Raw genomic sequence first — 21,513 nt, 5'->3', positions numbered from 1 at the left:
GATCCATATTGGAATACTACCAATAAAAATTGCTTCTCTTCAACTCATACGAGGGGGCTATTACTAAGCTTCTCTTTCTTCTAAGAAGTGGAGGAGTTGGGTACAATAGACCCGGGCCTAGGAGACCACATTAAGCCGTTGGTCACGGTCATCCATTGATTTAAACATCTGACAGTAATCGTTATAGAGTCAAACAATATCACTCTATGCCCGCCAACCCGCATTGCAGCAGCGTGGTGGTTTGAAATTCTACATTTTTTTTCTTGTGAGGGAGCAATAATAGGCTGATAATCATTAGCTAGGCTATCTGCTTGTTACGTCAATTATTACAAAAAAATGCTTTTATAAGAAACGAGTGTACAGAAAGTATGAATAAACCAATATTGTATGATTGCCTTTTATAAATGGCCGACATGAGTTGTTAAGTTTGCCGCCAAATGGCTATCCTATGTTCTTCTAATGCGAGTGTGTTGTAGGCAGGCGTGACGTGTAAGTACAGTACCTACCTAATGCCTGAAGAAATATTACCCTTTTAAAATAGGTATAGTAAGATATTGTACCTTAACGCCAATGTTATGCATTTACCTATCGGACCCAGTCAAGCTTCGATTTGACAGTTAAGCAAGCAACTAATCGCAAGAAAGCTATCGGTGACAAAAAAGAGCTTTTAGCCGTTTTACTATGTTTTTACATGACCATTTTTCATTTGACCAATAGTAACGTGACGGGGAGCAGCGACATTGATTGCCCCATTATTTTGTAGTAAAGGAAACACCTCGAGCAGGTCCCAGGACTTGTGATCTTGAGTGTAGGTTTAAAGGATACTTTAAGAATGTATCAACACACACCTTCCCTACCCGACATGTTCTCCATAACCACATTTTATCAATAATTACAACACAAAATATTATTGTACAAAATACACTAACGCGACTGGCAGCGTGACGGTGTCCATGCTGCCTAACAAACAACTGAACTCAAATTATCAAATATCCTCTTATTTATACCTACACTGATACCTCCTCCAGAATAACAGGACGAGCTATATAGTTTATGTCAACTAAATAGATTTGTACCAATTTTTCCCTTCTTCGTAGTTCATACATTTAATATTAAAACCACTTATTTTGTTCGAGAGTCCATTTTATTATTTAATTAGATTGCTCTGTTATTCGTAAGAGCGAAACTTGAAGTGGAAACTGCTACGTACTCACTTTATATTTTCTCATCTCAACCACACGGCTTTCAAAGAGGCTTTTTGTAGAATTCTTTTAAGTTTAAACTTTTATTGCTAGAACCAAATGAAAACTACTCTCCTATTTACTGTGGCAAAGAAACTAATATTAAGTATAGTAGGTATTTATTTTACGAGTATTTATTTATCTTACAATTAGGTACGATTAATAATTACGACGAAAATACTTAAACACTCATAATTGATGTGGGCCAAATGGTTGTCTTGTAGTTTATATGGTTCCTGATCATGACGTTTGAATGCCGCGGCCTACGAGATATCTACTGAGTTTTTATTTCTAAGAATTTTTTAAATACTCTGCCGAATTGGGAAGTTTGTGTAATACGTATAAGTGGGAGGTCCGGCCCCGTAGTGGTTATAAAATAAAATGTGATGTTAATGATGATGATGATGATGATGATAATGATGATGATGATGATATTGTGCAGAATCAAGTTTATTTCATTTTAAATATATAACAAACGAATAATGTATAACAAATTAAAACTTTGTAAACTCCATCACGACCATAATTTCCAAACTTTGCATATCGCAAACAACTTTCAATGAATATTTTAAATTGTTAAAAGGACATTGCCGAATACATTTTAAGACTCTATTTTTAACATTAACATAATAGGTTAATATAACATAAGGTATAGGATAGGCTGATTGAGGTTTCCTTAATTGGTCCAGGTCTGGCTGGTGGGCTTCGGCCATGGTAACTTACCACCCTACCGGCAAAGACGTACCGCCAAGCTACTTAGCGTTCCGGCACGATGTCGTGTAGAAACCGAAAAGGGTATGAATTTTCATCCTACTAATCTAACCTAACAAGTTTGCCCGCTTCCATCTTAGATTGCATCATCACTAACCATCAGATCAGGTGAGATTGTGGTCAAGGGCTAATTTTTCACTACATAGTATAAAACAATGTTCTGTGCTTAGATCTTTAAAACTACGCAACGAATTTTGATGCGGTTTATTAATAGATAGAGTGTTTGAAGAGGAAGGTTTATATGTATAATAACATGGTTATGGTTGGTTGGTAAACCAACCATAACCATGTTATAACAAAATAATGGTTGGTTGGTAAACCAACCATAAATTATACGTACACAAGTTACCCATGGTTCCCGCGGGATTTATGAAAAGCTGAAACCCACGCGGACAAAGTCGCGAGCGTCCGTTAGTAAAGAATTAAAAAAGAAATTGAAAAACAAAGGCACTTCACTTACGGACACAAAATTATGTCATAGCAATTTATGTATTCATAAGACTTGTCATTTATCATTTTGAAATAGTACTAAACAATGTTTCGTTTTTGTTGGAAATATATTTTGGACAATATGAACTCTTACGAGCTTAATGGTACATTTATAATTTACGTATGTATGACGTAGACGTTTTTAACCCCACGCAAAAAGAAGGATGTTATAAGTTTGATGTGGATGTCTGTCTGCGCGTGTGTGTGTCTGTGGTATCGAGCTCTCAAAGGGATGGACCGATTTCGATGCGATTTTTATCGTTTGAAAGCCAGTTTCTTGCGGTATCTATGTTTGGTTAAATATCGGTACAGCAGTGTAAGATTATCAGCTCTTTGCCAAAATGGTGAATACATTTTGGCATATTATGGTATTACTCGATTAAGTACTTCACATGTGTTAGTATTATCGTCAAATGACAATTTTGACCTGTTGTTGTAACCAGAATGGTCGCCAGAGAACCCAATTTTTCGAGAACTCACAGTAGAAATATTGTATTTTTGGGTTCATTCATTAGTTTCAATGAGTAGGTTAGGTTCTAGATCTAGGATCTAGTTAGAATACGGTCACGTTGACCTAATGCTGCAACCAGGATGGTCTCTAGAAAACCCGACTCGTTGAAAACTCTCCTCAGACACATCGTATAATTTATGGGTTTAATAAACTCAAATAAGGGTACCTACGCAACCCAATTTAACCTTTTTAAGGGTTGTTCCATAAACTATAACTATTTTTTGCGTAGGAGGTGTTTTTAGTTGATTGTAAAACGTTTATGACATCAATGATGTTAAATGTGTTACATGAAAACGATCATGAAATGTGAGGCTCTCAAAAGAGGCAATTTCCACATCTCAATTTTACTTGGGGTCAACAACGAACGTTATTTAAGCAAATAATACCTAAATATCGTCTACAATGTCGAGTTGTGTGTTTAGGAAGTGTAAAAACTATTTAAACTTAAATAAATAATGGAATTAAAGAAGAAAGAAAGAAAAAAGCTTTATTAGTGAATTACGCCACACAACACAATTTGTTCTTTAACAATATCCTGCGATGTGTGGACAACAATTCAGCATAATGCTACATACTGTTTAAATAAAAAGAGCATGCAGCGCTGGTTTTCAGTTGGAACCGTTGACCAGATGCCGCCACAAACACAGCACACAACAACCATATTAACTAATTATAACTATTAAAATAAACAATAATAATAACTTAAACTTAAAAGAATTACAATTAACTAAAATAAAAAGGGAAAAACAATAAAAAACAAAGATACAATTGTGTATGTGTGCGCTCAGTTTTATAGTTTTTATAATATATATATATATATATATATATATATATATATATATTACTCGGATCACCTTTTGCCGTGATTTTTTAGGGGCGTAACCGATCTATAGTATAAAATTATCATTGTATGACATGATATTTTATATTAACATTATGTAGAGTTGCAAGCGACACGAGTTTTTGATTAAAAGCGATTTAATATAATTTGACATTCACTGCAAACTAATTATCATTGATTCACTGTATGTGTATCATAAACCAATAGCAATCAAAGTTTCGAATTGTTTGCGTACCAACACACGTCCAAAGTTAAATACAATATCCAGCTCATGGATTGAGCTAAAGCAATTAATTACAATACAATACATTCGATTTGCTCCATTTTAGTATACGAACAATAAGTTTGATGAGCGGTGACTAGTTCATAAAGTAACAGAGCATGTGACGTCATGATTTTCATGACATTACCATAGGTAAGTTCTACCTTGTCATAGATAGCTAGAGGGAGTTTGGACCGTGGTAGCGTTGTGACGTACTTAGCAGATTTCGAGGGTCCATCGAATTTAAATATGGATTTATTGTTTTATTTGCATTTTATCACTCGACGACCTCTAGTAACGTAATAAAATAGTAATAGCCTAATGTTTCTAGGTCCTGAATATATACCCTCATCTGTTATTCTTTAGTGCTATGAAATAAATGATGGATAATGTTCACAGTGATAGATTGCAAATAGGTTGCCTAGTTACATTGCGGCCAAACACATTTTGTTATACAAAATCTAGGAAACCATGAACTAAATCAAAGGCAACCTAATGCAGTTAAATTAAGCATTATTAAGCTTTCATTTGACATACTAGATGAATAAATAACTGATGAGGGTATTTTAATAACATTACTTATCTGTTTAGCAGGCCACCTTTACTTTTCAATTATTTTTTAATATTCTATTATCTAGTGTAGGTACGTTTTTTTAAATTAACCAATGAGGGAATGCGATTAAATAATTAATCATATACTGTTCGGCCGCAATTTAACTAGGCAACCTATGTGCAATGTGTCAATGTATATTATTTTCTATCACTTATTTCTCATCCCAATTAAATAACAAATGGAGGTATATATTTCTTACGCCGGGTCTCATACCATAACTAAATAGGTATTTTTTTTATTTCATATCATATAAGTAGTATATACTATACAATAATATTAAAACTACGTAAGTACCTATATTAACGAAGTATATGCTTATGGCAGTTATTATATTAACTACATATTACTCGTATAAAAATAAAAAAGGAAATATATTAAAAGATAATTGGTTTATCACAAACTAGCTGACGCCGCGCGGTTTCACCCGCGTGGTTCCTGTTCCCGTAGGAATATGGGGATAATATCTAGCCTATAGCCTTCCTCGATAAATGGGCTATCTAACACTGAAAGAATTTTTCAAATCGGTCCAGTAGTTCCTGAGATTAGCGCGTTCAATCAAACAAACAAACAAACTCTTCAGCTTTATAATATTAGTATAGATAGAATTAGGTAATGTGTAGGTAACACATTACCTAATTGGACAGTTCTGTGATACGAGCATAACAAATGAGACGGTAGAAGCTCTCATTATGTAATTCATTTGTCGCACAAAACAGATGCGAGGTCGCTTGCGAAGCTTTGCTCTATTCCATGTATGCAGTGTTCACATAACGACGTTACGCTGCTATAAATTGGTATAGATACACTATCGTGCACTTACGACTTTGCTGTCATCATTATCGGGCTATTTCATACTTATTAAACTAGGGGACACCTGGGACGGGGACGTCCGCGAGAAAATCGATGTAAACGTTCATTATAGGTACATGATAATTTTTTCCTGGTCGTTAACTGTGGCCCTCATAAAAAGGCTCAAAGTCACTCAGCGGGCGAAGGAGCGAGTTATGTTTGGGGTTTCTATGCGTGATCGAATCAGAAATGAGGAGATGCGCAGAAGAACCCAAGTCACTGATATAACTCAACGAGTCGCAAGGCTGAAGTGGCAATGGGCAGGCCACATAGTTCGAAGAGCCGATGGACGTTGGGGTCCCAAGATGCTGGAATGGCGACCCCGCACCGGAAAGCGCAGTATTGGTCGATCCCCCACTAGGTGGACCGAAGACATGAAGCCGCTGGATGCTCGCGGCTCGAGACCGATTTGTTTGGAAGTCCATGCAAGAGGATGGACGTCCACTGCTGGACATAGGCCAGAAGTGGACGTCCATCGGCTGGTCATGATGATGATGATGATGATGATTGCTTGACTTTTTCGACTGTCTGTTTATTGCTGAAACTGCATGAAAATCCTTCCTGTAGTTTCAGAGTTTATTGCATACAACAAGACGCGACAAAGAATTTTTTTTAAAATAATGTTAATGAATTTTTTTTATAAATAATAAAAAAAAATGTCCTAAAACAAATAAAATGGCCCAGGAATCGAACCAAGACCTCATAATCTAAAGTCAAATCATCAACAAAGCAGTAGGTATCATAAAATGAAAATATAGTACTTAGGTAAACCTGACCTGACTTTTGTCCAATGCAGGCATACCAGTCTTATTATCACAATAAACGACGTGTTTAAGATTAATTATCCCACTTTAATAATTACTTTACAGACACTTCACGGTAAAGAGAAATTCCCCAGCTAATAGTTCGAGCGAAAAAGAAAATAAACGAGAAAATTCTCTTGACACAAGCGATTATCGGGCGGATCGGCCTGTCGATACCCGTGCAACTTGGGTTTATAAACTCGATTAAACTCCCCTAAGATATCAGACATCACTTCTGTTTATATTATGAATCTCTCAGTGTAAATTAGTTTTGCAAGTTAACAGGTACAAGGGGATCGTCAAGAGGGCATCTGCCCCCCTAGGTGTTAGAATCGTAGAGGTAGACCCGTGCTGCAAGTATAACACCGCGTGCTCCTAACAGTGGTTATCAACCCATTTTCGGCTCACTGCTGAGTTCGAGTCTCCTCTCAGAATGAGAGGGATTAGGCCAATAGTCCACCACGCTGGCTCAATGCAGATTGGCAGACTTCACACATTCAGAGAATTAAGAAAATTCTCTAGTATGCAGGTTTCCTCACGATGTTTTCCTTCAATGTTTGTGACTCGTGATATTTAATATTTCTTAAAATGCACACAACTGCAAAGCCCCTGACCGGATTCGAACCCACATCTTCCGGAAACGGAGGCAGAGGTCACATCCACTTGGCTATCACGGCTCTTAACAGTACGTACCCAAAATTTGTATCGCATCCTTCCTAATAGTACCAACTTACCACCAAATACGTTAAAAACAGTAGTAGGTAGGTATACTATTTGAGTAGTTTTGTTTTTTAATGTAAATTAGAAAGTTCAAAGGAAAATAAGAGGAAATTAAAAAGTTCATCAAGTTTATAACGTAAATTAAAAAAGTCTATTTATTTGTTTTTTAATCATTTTACGTAAAATGTCTTAGGAATTAAAAATTACCAATAGGTATTCTAAATAAGCACTAAAGCCTTACCCGATGTCAGTAGTCCAACTTGACGGGATCGAATCCTCCGTATATGAGCCGGGCCCTATATCGTAGCTATCAAAGCTTCGATATTAAACATGTTGATTGCATGTTCCAAGATCTATACATATTTACCCAGGCTCCGTTTCCACGTGTCCGGATGTCGGATGCGAACTTTGATTAGCAATACCGTCTTTACCATAAGGGTATACGGGGCTCGTGCCCAGGACCCTCGTTCCCAGGGGGCCCCGAAAAACTGACAATATCCTTCAAAATGTTGACTACTGATATACCTAATAAAAGATTTTGCTCAACAAAATCCCAAAAGAAACTGTTATCGTAATCGTAACCAAAAACCCAGCAGTATTCTAAGATCATTACGAAACATTCGAAATGGGAGTAGAAAAAACATAATAGCTACGCATAATATTTTGAGACGAAAAAAGACAAATGTCTTCCATTATCGGCGCAACTCTACTTTTCATTGTGTTGGGACGAAACCAAAACTAATTGTGTGTTAATTTTGATTTTTTTTTAATTTATCTCAAATGCTGAATAAACGAAGGTGAAGATGAGAAGAGAAGGAACGGCCTTCTCTTATTCTTGGCAAGTGTATAGCGTCCTCTTAAACTCGTCGTACGTGCTGACAAATTACCTAACTGTACAGTATTTCTAATGATTTTGATTAAAATTTCGATTAGTTAAAACTGTACTACATTTAAAACTGAAGCTCTGTAGGGCCTCTTAGCAGACCAACCAGTTGCTGAAAAAAAGCTACATACAGCCGGACAAGAAACCCGTCATTATTCCCAACTCGACATCAAATGGGAACAGACTCCCACAGTAATATTACCATCCGATAAATTGTATAAGGGAGTAACGTCCTTTGAGGCGCAGTTGACCGTAACTTTTGTTAGCATGCGGTAGACGCGCAAACACCTCCTGACTACGTACCGTTAACATATTAATTTCACTTGAACAGATATTAAATTCGTGTTTACATTCGCCTACCTAACTTAATATATAGGTAAACATATCGTTGCTAAGTGACCAGAATTTATCAAGTTGTATATGCAAAGTTAGACCAATAACCTTCTATTTGACTTGCATCGCACACAAACACAATGAAACATCGATACTACAGTTTGTATGAACACCTTTGATCATGATCAAATAGATTTGTCAGACGAGTGACCTCTTGTGAGGCGGGTCTTATAGAAGGTGCTTGGTCTGTGGTGCCAAATCATAATAGAAAATCAAAATAAACTTGTAAATGCAGAAGTGGGTTTGTTTGGTTGTTACAGTCATTTAGCTGGTATAAAAAATTCTTTCATACATTATTAGCGAGTAGCATAGGCTTTCTATATCTGTAGTACTAATGTTCTAGAGAGGTAAAGTTTGTCTGGAAAGTCACGTTAAGCCGGATTTACATTTGTCTGACGTGTCGTGTTGTGACGCATCAGAACAGAATCAGTTTCATACATTTTGTATGCGGCACATCAGCAGAGTTATTATGTAACTCAGTGTACTATTCAACCAATCAGTCACTACATCGTTTTTCATCGTATTTTCGTAATTGTGATCATCTAACATAGTTCAACGATATGATCCTGACTGCGTCATTTTACTTCAAATGGCAGCGATTTTTTTGTTTTCCGATCATCTAACATGATTATCTCAACGAAATTACGTTAATAACGTTTTTTCGTTAAATTAATCTTACTACTTGCTACTAACATTTCTATATTACAGCCACATTACGTAAAATAAAGATACATATGTCATTCCGTTGAAAATATGATGTTAGATTATTGCATAAACGAAAATACGATGAAAAATGATGTGTAATCGACATGTAACAAAACATACTCGTAAGTGTAAACGTTGCCATAAATGTATGATACGGATTCTGTTCTAATGCGTCACGACACGACACGTCAGACAAATCTATATAAGTAATCTAGATAAGTCCGGCTTTATTCGTGAGTACCATAGGCTATTATTTTATTATTGTACCCTTTACAAAATAATTTATCAAAGGTATTGTTTTATTTCGCATAGTCTTTAACAGTTACCAACGAAACAGATAAATACTATTAGAATGTATCTTTTTCAGCGTATACCAGTTAGAAGTATTCCCTAGAGAAATATTACGTTGTTCAGCAGTAAACGGTACACGGGAATCACGCGACCACGGGGACTTATTAATAAAGTTTCTAACAATTTAGATGTTCCTAACAATAATTACCTACAACGGTCGGGACTCGGGACTATTATTTACTTGGACTCATCTGGTTTGTTTGAAGCTTTATTTACTCTTTTAAATTTAAAAACTTTGAAGTCGGTTTTTTTCATTTAACGAGACATTTATTTAGGTATATTTTCTCTATGAAGTAGTAATTACTTAATTAGTTACCATTTACCAAGAGCAGTAAATATAATAATATTATGCTCCCGACCGAAATGTTTTTCTTTTTTTCGGCCACGGCGGCCAATCTCATGTGGTTATACTATCTTAATAACTCTATAGAGAGGACAATTCTGTACATGAAAAATATATTTCCAAAATAACTATCAGGGGATGATTAGTGATCGATAGTGATGCCAAAAATGCAATGTCAGATAGACAAAAAATTTTTTGTCTGTCTGTTTGTCTGTCTGTATGATCGTTATAGAAACAATAACTACTCGACGGATTTTAACGAAACTTGGTACAATTATTCTTCATACTCCTGGGCAGGTTATAGTATACCTTTCATCACGCTACGATCAATAGGAGCAGAGCATTGAAGGCAAATGTTGAGAAAACTGGAGAAGTTATTCTATTTTTTAAGCTTCCGTCGCGTGGTAGGGTAGGGTTAGGGTAGGGTAGAAATAGGTTAGGGTTAAGATAGGTCATCCCCTGTATGGTAGGGTAGCTGTAGAGTGGGAGTAGGGTAGAGTAGTAGTAGGGTTTCATGCGGTCAAAGTCGCGGGCGTCCGCTAGTAGTGCATAAGTGTGTGCGCAAGTACAGGTGCACTCTCTTTTCCCTCACTCTCGTAGTCCGATGGGACGGCACGGCAGACCGACACGACCTGTGAAAGACCAGGCGCAGGACCGACGCCTTTACCTGCTCTCCGAGGCACGGGGGTGTACCAACACCGCCAACTTCATAACTCCAGGCTGCTTTTAAGATTTTTCTTGTAAGAAAAACAAAAAAAAGTTCTTTTTCTAATTGGTTTGAGCCAGCCACATAGAAAAAACGAAAAAATTGGATAAATAGAAATTCTGTATTTTCCCAACAAATGAGACATTCTAAAGGCCTTAGCGGGAGTAATAGAACACCTATTTATTTACCTATAGTTCTGCGAAAATCTGCCATATCCGAATAAATTACAAATCCAACAAAATATTTTTAAAGTACGTTTTCACTCCGATATTTCAGTACCTAGAATGGCATGACAATAATTAATTATTCGATTCCAGTTCTATCCGTATGTATGGACATCCAGAATAATCCGATCCATGTGGCATTATCGCGATATTGAATTTTCCCGGAAAATTGAGAACGATATTTGCCTTTTATTGTCCGTTTCCGTACGCGGAATTAAAACGATGCTACCTATCCGTTATTTCAATAGAAATACAATAAATGCGAAACTGGTTAAAAAACACAGAATTTCACGTGATTGATGTTGCGGTAGTTAAAAATAAAATTTTATTAAATAAAATTTATTGATAATATGGGTTACATGAATTGGATTTTTTCCCTATAGGTACCTATTAATTTAAGCACTTGGGAATTATACTAATAATATATTTTTTTTTTAATAAGTTTTTAAAAGTGTTTTGTATATTTTATGTATAACATTGTTAAAAATTTTAAAAAAAAGGAGAAATAAATAAATGAGAGTAAAGTGATACTAAATGACGCCCTCGACCTCTACCGCATGAAATTTTTTTTACTAACTCATGTGTTTGTGAAAAACTGATTGTGGATGGATGGAAAGTGGAAAAATACCATGATTTTATCCGGGATACAAAGTATAACTTCGATTAACTCATAGGCTATATCAGTGGCGTGCACTTCATACATGCATTAAAGCTCTGCATGCCCTAATCATTGATTTGTTAATGCTTTTCCAATGCACTCTTTCCCAGTTTGTTTAAAATGTCTACTAGTGCATACCCTGATCAACAACCTTATGCACGCCACTGGGCTATATAAGCCTATTTGTTAAACTATGTATCTCAATTCCGAATTTCAGGCAATCCTTTTAGCCTTTTACCTGAAAGAGTTACAAACATTCTCATTCAAATTTTGCGTTTGTAATATATATTAGTAGGATTACTTGCTCAGCTTCAAAAGCAATAAGTACTAGTATCTTTTTTTAATAGATATATACATTTAAATTGCCATAGAGTAGAGTGAAACTTTTGAGAATTTATTTTATAGGTACATTTGAATAATTAATGCTTTTAAATTCCCACTCATTGTCCGTTTTTACACGTGTACAGTAGAACAAATAATACTATATTTGGACGCCATTTTAGTTCAATTTGCGTTACGGCATAGAGAGCAATTTCGTCTGTACCAAATTTCATTTTGTACCGTTTTGTTTTTGATGTAATTCCACGAGGCCAAATTAAAGGTAACAGATGATGAAATATTCAAAACAAAGCTACCTTTGAGTCCCGGAGAGATATTATGTACGCTCAAATCTTAATATAGTCCATATTACGATGTAATAAGAGCTATTTTGTAATTGGGTGTCACTTATAACATCCAGCGACACTTAGGAGTAGGTATTTATATTACAGTTGGTACTAAGTGGCGAGACTATGGAAAGGATCTTTTGTCTTGAACAATGGGTGTAGCTCAGTATGCGAAAGGTGCGTATTGTTTGGATAACGCATGTTAGAATAACCTACAACACACAATTTTTTAGATTGTATTGTGTATTAGATATATTAAGCCTAGGAAAAAGAATATTTGTTTCATCTTGTAGGTATTTCTATAAGATGTAGGTACCTACCTAAGCGCAGAGTGTGTTTTTAATGTGAATGCATAACTAACAAATGTGACAGTTTCCAATATTGTAGTTCGTTTTATATACTGCACTACAGCCTTTCTTGATGAGTACTGTTTACCAACAAAGAAACCAGAAATGAAGGTAGAAAACGCATACCATTTCATAACTTATTTATTTTAAATTATGCTTTGTTTGTTTATAAAATGTTAGGTATATAAAATATATTAACCATATCTACGTGTTCTAAGCTTATTAATCAAAATTATTTTAATTCATTAAAGAACAAGTTAATTATAATTATTATTAGGTGTGAAATTACTAGTGATTTATACCTTCATTTTTAATTTACTTGTTGGTAAACAATACTCCCCAAGAAAGCCTGTAGTATACAGATAGAGGAGGTAATTGTATGTCCTATTTGCAAAATATTACCTATCGTTCATGTCTACATAACCACTAGGCAATTAGGTATTATACTTCCTTTCTTTCTTATTTCTTTAGAAAACGGGAGAAATTACCTCCTCCATTTTTACAGCGATACTACTGTAAGGGCTGCATTAAAGACAGACGAAGTCGCGGGCGTCTGCTAGTAGATAATATTTATTATTTGTGTAACGAAACTTTGGAGAAGAAAGGTTTTAAACGTTAAATAAAACAGTAGGCAAATACTCCTCGCTAAGCCCGCAGTGCGGGGGAGCAGGTCAAGGGTCTCCAAGCTGGCACATATGAACAATTATGTAAGGAATTAAAAAAATACAATGTAGTAGAAAGAAAGAAAATGCATTCATTCATATTTAGTGTCACAAACAGTACATGGGACCGTATTCATACTACGTGACCCGCTCAAATGGAGGTCTTCAAAATACTGCTCTTGGTAATAAGGAGCGACTTACAGTTTTCCCCGTAGTCAAGTAAATCTCGTACTTTTTCGAGCCACATATGGTGTGCAAAGTTTTCTGCTTTTTAGATTTTAAGAAATTAAATATGACGCGTCTCAAACGGGGAAGGAAAACATCGTGAGGAAACCTGCATACCAGAAAATTTTCTTAATTTTCTACTTGTGTAAAGTCTGCCAATCCGCATTGGGTCGGCGTGGTGGGCTATTGGCCTAACCCCTCTTACTCTGAGAGACTCGAGCTCAGCAGCTGAATATGGGTTGATAATGGTAATGGTAAAGACAAAACATGACTCAATTTATTTTTTTTAATTTTCTGTTTGCAGCAAAAATGAGGGGGAGTGATGTATGTTGTATGAACATTCCCCTATTCTACATAAATAATGAATGATAATGTAATGGAATGTGTGTAGGTACAGTACAGCCTAAGTTTACCATTCATTTAATCATAATTTTTTAATTAAAATATTAGGTGTTTTACCTATTGATAAATAATTAATAAATGTAAAAAATTAGAAGATAATATGTAAATAAATAAAAAACAAACAAAGCATACTACCAGTATAAGTTATGTGGACAGAATAACGAGTAAGTAATGAGTAGAGTAGGTATCTCTGCGTCATCAAATCAGAAACTAGGACACCCGCAGAAGAACCAAAGTCACCGACATACAGCTCAGCAAGTCGCGAAGCTAAAGTGGCAGTGACCCTCTACTAGGTGGATCGACAACATCAACCGGGTTACAGGCATAGGCGTATACAGTGGGGGGACGAGTGAGCCATGCCTACCCCAGAATGGATCTGAGCCCACCCTTGGATTCTGGGCTACTGATATGAAGTTCTAATAAGATACTAATAATGGTCTTGATGTCGGGGGCCAGGTCCACCCTTAGAAAAAATCCTAGATACGCCAATGGTTACAGGGGGCCGCTGGATGCTGGTGGCTCGAGACCGTGATATTTCGAAGTCCATATAAGAGACCTATGTCCAGTAGTCGACGTCCATCGGCTAATAATGACGATCATTGAAGTGATTGATAAGTCATTTTCAAATATGCTATGCTATTAGACAGCAGAACTGAGTCCTTGGACGCTAAGAAAATTTTTCTATTGCACCTATTTTTTTTTTTGTCATCATTCGTCTTCCTAAGCGGCTGCTTCAAAAGAACAAATAGTAGGTAAATAAGCCATTCAGCCATATCCTGTTGGCCTATTCACTATTTTGGTCTTTATTATCAACCTATTAAAATAAACATCAAATCGATTGTCAAAAAGTAATTTACTTACCTACTGAGTGATATCCACCAGTAAGCAATGGATGTATTTTTTTGTTACATATTATAATCTCAATTTCGTTTATGTTAACTATCATACGTTGAAGATAGTGAACAATCCTGCTGGATGCCATCTTCCAGTTAACCATACACCCAGATAATCTTTCATTTTTTTTTAATTGTAATATTTAAGGGTCATTTATGGCCGATGATGCCTTTTGATATAATGATTAATGATTAATGTAGTTATGTCGCAGATGGGAAAATAAAAAAAAAAACCACACCACAGATTTAATAGTTTGTTTATTTCCAACTATTATATTGAAACGCATAATTGATAGTTTCAAATTGGTAAACACCGAAAATGTTAACATAATTATAATGGAAAATCTATACAATATACATCCACGGATATAACACAATAATATTACAGTAAGTTACACGTGTAACCTAATTAATATTGAGAAGGCTCAGACTTTAAATTTTAGAACCGAAACCTGCACGCTATTTTATGAAACAATACTTTTAATTGTCAATGAATCTTTATGCTGGCCACTCACCAACAAGTGCCACGTATGTTGGTAGCGATGTGCATGACATCATGCAGCTGGCCTATTCACTATTTTGGTATTTATCAACCCTTTAGAATAAGCATTTAATTAATTGAGAAATGTCATCTGCCTACTGCATAATATCCACCAGTCCGCACAGTGGCGTAGCGTGCTTTGAAGGGAATCCTGTATCAAAATTAGTTAGGGGGCCCAATATGAAGGGTAAAGATTTCTTAAAACAGAAAGATGTTTGAAAAACCTATCAATATAGGGGAATTCATAAGCTCTTCAAACCAAAGGTGATTGAGGATTACATTTTACTAATTTTAGCTTTCTCACGTAAGGGGCATAAAATCTCAATTTCGTGTATGCCAACTAGCATACGTCAAAGATAGTAAATTAGCCTGCAGATCACGACTAACACACGATCAGTTTTATCGGGTGTGGACTTATTGGATGGTGAGTGGCTGGCATTAAACTCTAATTAATATGTTATGAACTCTATATTTTAAATAACCATTTGTTATCACTGTAATTAGTAACTAAAAATCAATTAAATGTACAAATTAAGTACTTACATGTTTGACAAATATTATAATCGGTCAGTTGAAGAAGCATAGAATTTAATACTAAGTTCACACAACTTATGAACAAATGAGGCGTTAATTATATTGAAATTTTCAGATACACTGTCAATGATTGTGTGTATCCAAACAAGCCAGCATTTCAGCGCGATTATGTGTGCCAATTACCCAAGTAAGGTTCTATAGACAAAAATGACCCAATATAATCTCACTGAGACCGGAAAATGAAGCCTAACTTGATAAAGAGACACTTTTGTCAACTTTACCATCAAAATTGTTTCCGAAAATAGCATGCACGCTTTGATTTTACATAGAAAAATAGTTTCAAGATACAACAAGTACATTTAGGTCCATTAATATTAGTAATATTTTAACATTAAAGTTCATGTCAGTCATCCTCGAGTTAGGTATATTTACTTTAAGATTATACAAAAACTTGACTCAGTACTCTACTTTACCAAACACTCTGACGGCCTCCGTGGCGCAGTGGTGTGCGCGGTGGATTTACAAGACGGAGGTCCTGGGTTCGATCCCCGGCTGGGCAGATTGAGATTTTCTTAATTTGTCCAGGTCTGGCTGGTGGGAGCCTTCGGCCGTGGCTAGTTACCACCCTACCGGCAAAGACGTACCGCCAAGCGATTTAGCGTTCCGGTACGATGCTGTGTAGAAACCGAAAGGGGTGTGGATTTTCATCCTCCTCCTAACAAGTTAGCCCGCTTCCATCTTAGACTGCATCATCACTTACCATCAGGTGAGATTGTAGTCAAGGGCTAACTTGTAAAGAATAATAAAAAAAAAATAATAATAAACACTATAGAAATAAGTAGATACAATATAACAGTATCGATTTGGAACTAACTGAAGGTATCGATCATAATAATAAAACTCCCGTATGAATAGCTATTGTTAGACTGACAGGTGTATTATACAAAACTCAACAGTAACTCACGTAACGAATATTGTATAAATAAATCGCACGAACCCGTCTGATATAAATATCGAACAAAAAACGGCTGTAACCGCAAACACTTGCCTGAAACTGACAGACAATCTGAATTCGGAACTATAAGGTCTCATTCGCACGAGAGATGAAAAAGCGATGCGTTGAAACCCAGCGTTAGCGGGCCTAGCGTATATATAAAGTTGAATGAAGGTCTATTTCCAACGCCCAAATTTGAAAATGCAACACTGCTCGGTAAAAAAGCGTCGTGTTTTAAAAATGCTGCCGTGTCAATATACTCGTAATATACATGTGAATGCATTTCTTGTATTATGAAATTAAATGAGGGTCTATTTCCAACGCCCAAAATTGAAAATGCAACACTGCTCGATAAAAAGCGTAGTATTTTTAAAATGCTGTCGTGTCAACATACTCGTAATATACTTGGGAATGAATTTGTTGTATAGTATAAAGTTAAATGACGGTCTATTTCCAACGCCAAAAATTGAAAATGCAACACTGCTCCATAAAAGCATCGTATTTTAAAAACGCTGTCGTGTAAATGTGAACATATACTTGGGAATGCATTTGAACGCTTTTTTAACGTCCAATAAAAAAACTCTCGTGCGAATGAGGGCTAAGTAAAAGAGAATCTATTATTACAGCGGAATAAAACGAAAACCATACCATGTTACGTAAATTGACAATAGAGAAAATATTTTATAAGAAGAATGCTGATCGAAACAGATGACATGGAGACTGTTAAATATTATGCTGTAGACACTATGAAATATTAGGAGTCGGTTGGAAATAGAATTATGAAATAAACATTCATATAAATTTCATAAAACGTTGAAAGACTAGGGGCTGTTCACAAAAGTATCGTAAAAATAACAGATTTAATGTAACGTACGGTTAGACAGGCTGATAGACATCGTAATAATTGATTCAGAAAGTTTAGGTTATTGTTATATTCAGAACAAAATCGAGAGATAATATATATATATTTGAAATTCTGATTCTAAATTCTACTTGTAACACAGCTATTATGAGTATATAACGTGAAACCAAACAAGCAAGTTTACATTTATTTTTTAGGTTACCATTGTTGGACTATTTTCTTTTATCGATATTAAATAAGACCCAAAAATAAAGATCGTTCAAAATTACATATCAAGAACCACATGAGAGATCTCGTTTCGATACTTAAGCACCTGAAGAATATTATTCCTTGTGGTTTTTAAATAATTAGGTACTTTGATAAGTAGATGTCTAATTTCACTTTTACGAACATTTTGTACATTGTCCAAAATGCAATGTTTTGCAGCAAAATTATTACCAATAGAAGGAAAAACAAAAGTAAAATCATGTACATCCACTTTTCTCTGCGTTCTTAATGAGAGTTAAGAGAATTGTATTTTACAATAAATAGGAAGGAAAATACAAAATCTAACATTACTTTAACTGTGCCATAAAATCAAATAAAGCCTCAACAGTTCCATGTTGAGGAAACGGGCTTATTTGCGATACTGAACGTTTTTATAATAAGTAGGTACATGCACGGATAAAAAAAATGCATTTTAAATAAATTAATCTGTACTTCTATACTAAAAATAAATCAGTTGTCTGTAAAGTCAGTTTACTGACGATAGTTGAACGTGAAAACGTCATAAGAAAATACTGATGGAATGGTTGCATTTTTCAAAAGAAAATATTCGTTTTTTCTAAAATACTGTTTAATAATCTTCATAGACGAGAATATACTTTATTTCTTGTAAAAAAGTTGGCAACCCTAGAGCGACGGAACGACGCATGACGTCATAATTTTTTGAGTGTGCGACCGGCTCCGTCGAATTATAAGACGTTGTCACGTCAATAAAAAGAGATACAGTTTGTGAGGTTGTAGGGAGTAATCTCTGGATCTACTAAACCAATTTTTAAAATTCTTTTACCAATAGAAAGCTATGTTATTTTTAAGTATCATGCGCTATATTATATTACCCTATTGCCACGGGAACGGGAACTACGATACGCTACGAGTGAGATCGCACTCTCTGGTAGAATTAAATAAATAATTTGAATGTTAATAAATAAATGTTTTGAATGAAGATATTCAAAATGAGAAATTAAATTGTAATTTCTTTCAAAAGTTATTTGTTTTTATCAATAACCCCAATATTTTTATTTCAATGATTTATATGCTTTATGGCACAGATAAAATATAAAACAGATTGTACAATATAAAAATCGTAGAAAGTTTTACATAGAAAAATATAGTTAGTTTTCTAATAATAACACGTAGACTTACATATAATTTTTAATCGTAAACTGGTAAGTTGTACCAAGCGTAATTTTTGCTTTATTTACTTAATACTGACACTTATTACATTTATATTAATAATAATTGTAATGCGAATAATTGGAAACGTTAAATGGCATATAATAGAATATTAATTAATGAAAATCTCATTAAAATTACATCACCAATCTAAAACAACATTATGACAACCATCATACTGAAAAGGGTATCAACGAAAGAGTATAATAAAATTAATTAATAAAGGATTTCTTGGAAGACTAGATGCTTCATATACTTATGGATACAGTGAAAAATAAATTAATTAAAAAATAAAAATGTGACTGGGATTTCTCACATACACAGCAGACGGGACGGCAACGTGTTAAAGAACACGTCACGTAGAGAATACGCGTGCGGCGTGACGTTCTATGTTACGAGGACTCACGTCACGCCAGCATCGCGTCATAATCCCGTCGGCCGTGTGACGAAATTTTAACGCTTTATGTCAGCCACTGACGATCAAGAACTCTCACATACCTGCAGCGCTAACAGCTTGACGTCCGATAAAACTGATCGTGTGTTGGTCGCGATCGGCATGATGTCATGGTCATAGAGGCTGTTAGCGCTGCAGGTATGTGGGATTACTTGATCGTCAGTGGCTGGACTAGAGCGTACCAAAACTATGAGAGAAACATTAACGTCTTTCGGCAGCCGGGTAAAATAGCAATATCAGTAAAATACTAATCGAGAAAACCTGCCTTCACGTCTCTATAATATTTGTATAGTCCACGACGTTCTGTGTTTAGTAGTTTGTGCTTGCTTCGATTTGTTGTTCAATTCATATCCACAAAATTTATTTTCTTGAATGTCATGTTGAAAAAAGCGGATTATCTAAATTGGCAGGTAGGTACTTTACTGTATGTACATAAAAAACAGAACACACCTTGCTTAATTTTAAGAGTATATTGTTTGAAACGAAAAAAGTTATCTTCCGGAACTTCATATTATATTTTCTTTAATTTAAAAAAGAACAGTGCGCAGAAATACCTTTACAGTCCAATTTTAAGGCAGAATATTATATTCCTAAAGTCGGCACCTAATAAAAGTTAACACCACACACAGGTTAAGGAGTAAGAAAATAGGAACGACCAGGGAAATCACTACTACTTAGTAAATAACTACTTAAATCTAAGAGAAAATCTTGCTCAAATTTCTCTATAACAAGAGTATAAACACCCTTAAATTTTCTCAGCGTATCCCCGTTTATCAACCATTAACAATTTCAATAATATGCCCTTTATAGGAACACATGTTAAATTCTCAAGTACTCTCCCTTTGATCTTTGTCAACAACATCTAAGATAACGGAAAGGATTGTATTAATTTGTAGCGCAAGTATAACCATTTAAAAAAAAAAAACGTGAGCCGTCACGGGAAGCCTGGCAGATGTGAAATATCGACATTATTTTGTAAAAGTTAAACAACACCGTACACTACGGAGTATATACTATAGGTATCTGAGCTCAGTGTAGCGAGAGAGATGGCTTTAACGGCGGATCGAGTCGGAGAGAATCGCACAGTTGAGTGCGCATGGCGACGCGTCGCCACACCGTACACACTACTGCATATAGACTGTATATATATACCATCATATAGCGTAGCGACGCTTCACCACGGTATGCGTCGCCACGCCAGAAATCGATTTTACGTACGGCTATATATGTTTCACATCAAAATCTGTACCTTATTTGGTGTACAAACTTCAAAACATTCTATGGAAGTCAATATTTTCGAAACAATTCTAAAAATAATCTACTTATTGATTATCGCATGTAGGTAGCAAATATAACTGTATAAAGCTGCCGAGGCTGGCTTTATACCGATCTCGATAAAGTGGGTAGCATGGTCAATGATGGTCAGTGGTGATAAAAGCATCTAATTATAGAGCTGCAGTTAATGGAATTAACATTATCATATTTCAGTTACATTAAACAATTAAATGCATTAACTATCCAGTAAGATACATACATAATAGATAATATGACTAGATTATTACTTTTATTACATCTTGAAAATGTAACATTTATTGTAACACGAAAGGAGAGGTTTTATAGACGACATTTAACATAAGTTATAAGAAGTTGCAAGTTATTATATGAGTTTATAGAACGTGTAAATTTTCGCAGGACTTAGATTTAGATATGTCGTTAATGCAGATTTTCTGGAGGAGTTCCCGTGCGATGCTGAGTGAGATGTGGGTGCGAGAGCTTGCCAGCTTCGAAGGCTTGGTTTCCTGCCAAAATTACAGAGTAAAGTGAAAATTGAAGGATAAAAGTATAAATCACATATTTCATTCTTACTTGAAGTTTCTATAATATTTCTTCTATTATCAGAAACTAGAACATTTTAGTATCTATACTAGTATTATAAAGCTGAAGAGTTTGTTTGTTTGAACGCGCTAATCTCAGGAACTACTGGTTCGATTTGAAAAATTCTTTTAGTGTTAGATAGCCCATTTATTGAGGAAGGTTATAGTCTATATAATAACCCCGTTTTCCTACGGGAACGGGATCCATACGGGTGAAACCGAGCGTTAGCTAGTTGTGAATAATGATTTTGAAATAGAGC

The 21,513-nt window shown here is 35.2% G+C and overlaps 1 protein-coding gene across 1 annotated transcript in view; it reads right to left on the bottom strand.

Moving 5' to 3' along the window:
• Positions 1-16,667: 16,667 nt before the first annotated feature.
• LOC112050569 (uncharacterized) overlaps positions 16,668-21,513 on the bottom strand; it is a 92,189-nt gene continuing 87,343 nt past the window's right edge. Inside the window, exon 9 of the mRNA XM_052886022.1 lies at positions 16,668-21,178. Coding sequence (XP_052741982.1) covers positions 21,047-21,178 — 132 coding nt within the window. The 3' untranslated portion in view covers positions 16,668-21,046. The remainder of the gene's footprint in view (positions 21,179-21,513) is intronic.

This window comes from Bicyclus anynana, chromosome 2 (genome assembly GCF_947172395.1).
Source record: "Bicyclus anynana chromosome 2, ilBicAnyn1.1, whole genome shotgun sequence".
NCBI lineage: Eukaryota > Metazoa > Arthropoda > Insecta > Lepidoptera > Nymphalidae > Bicyclus > Bicyclus anynana.
The sequence above is the reverse complement of the archived record's forward strand: the minus strand, read 5'-3'. Positions and strand labels throughout refer to the sequence as shown.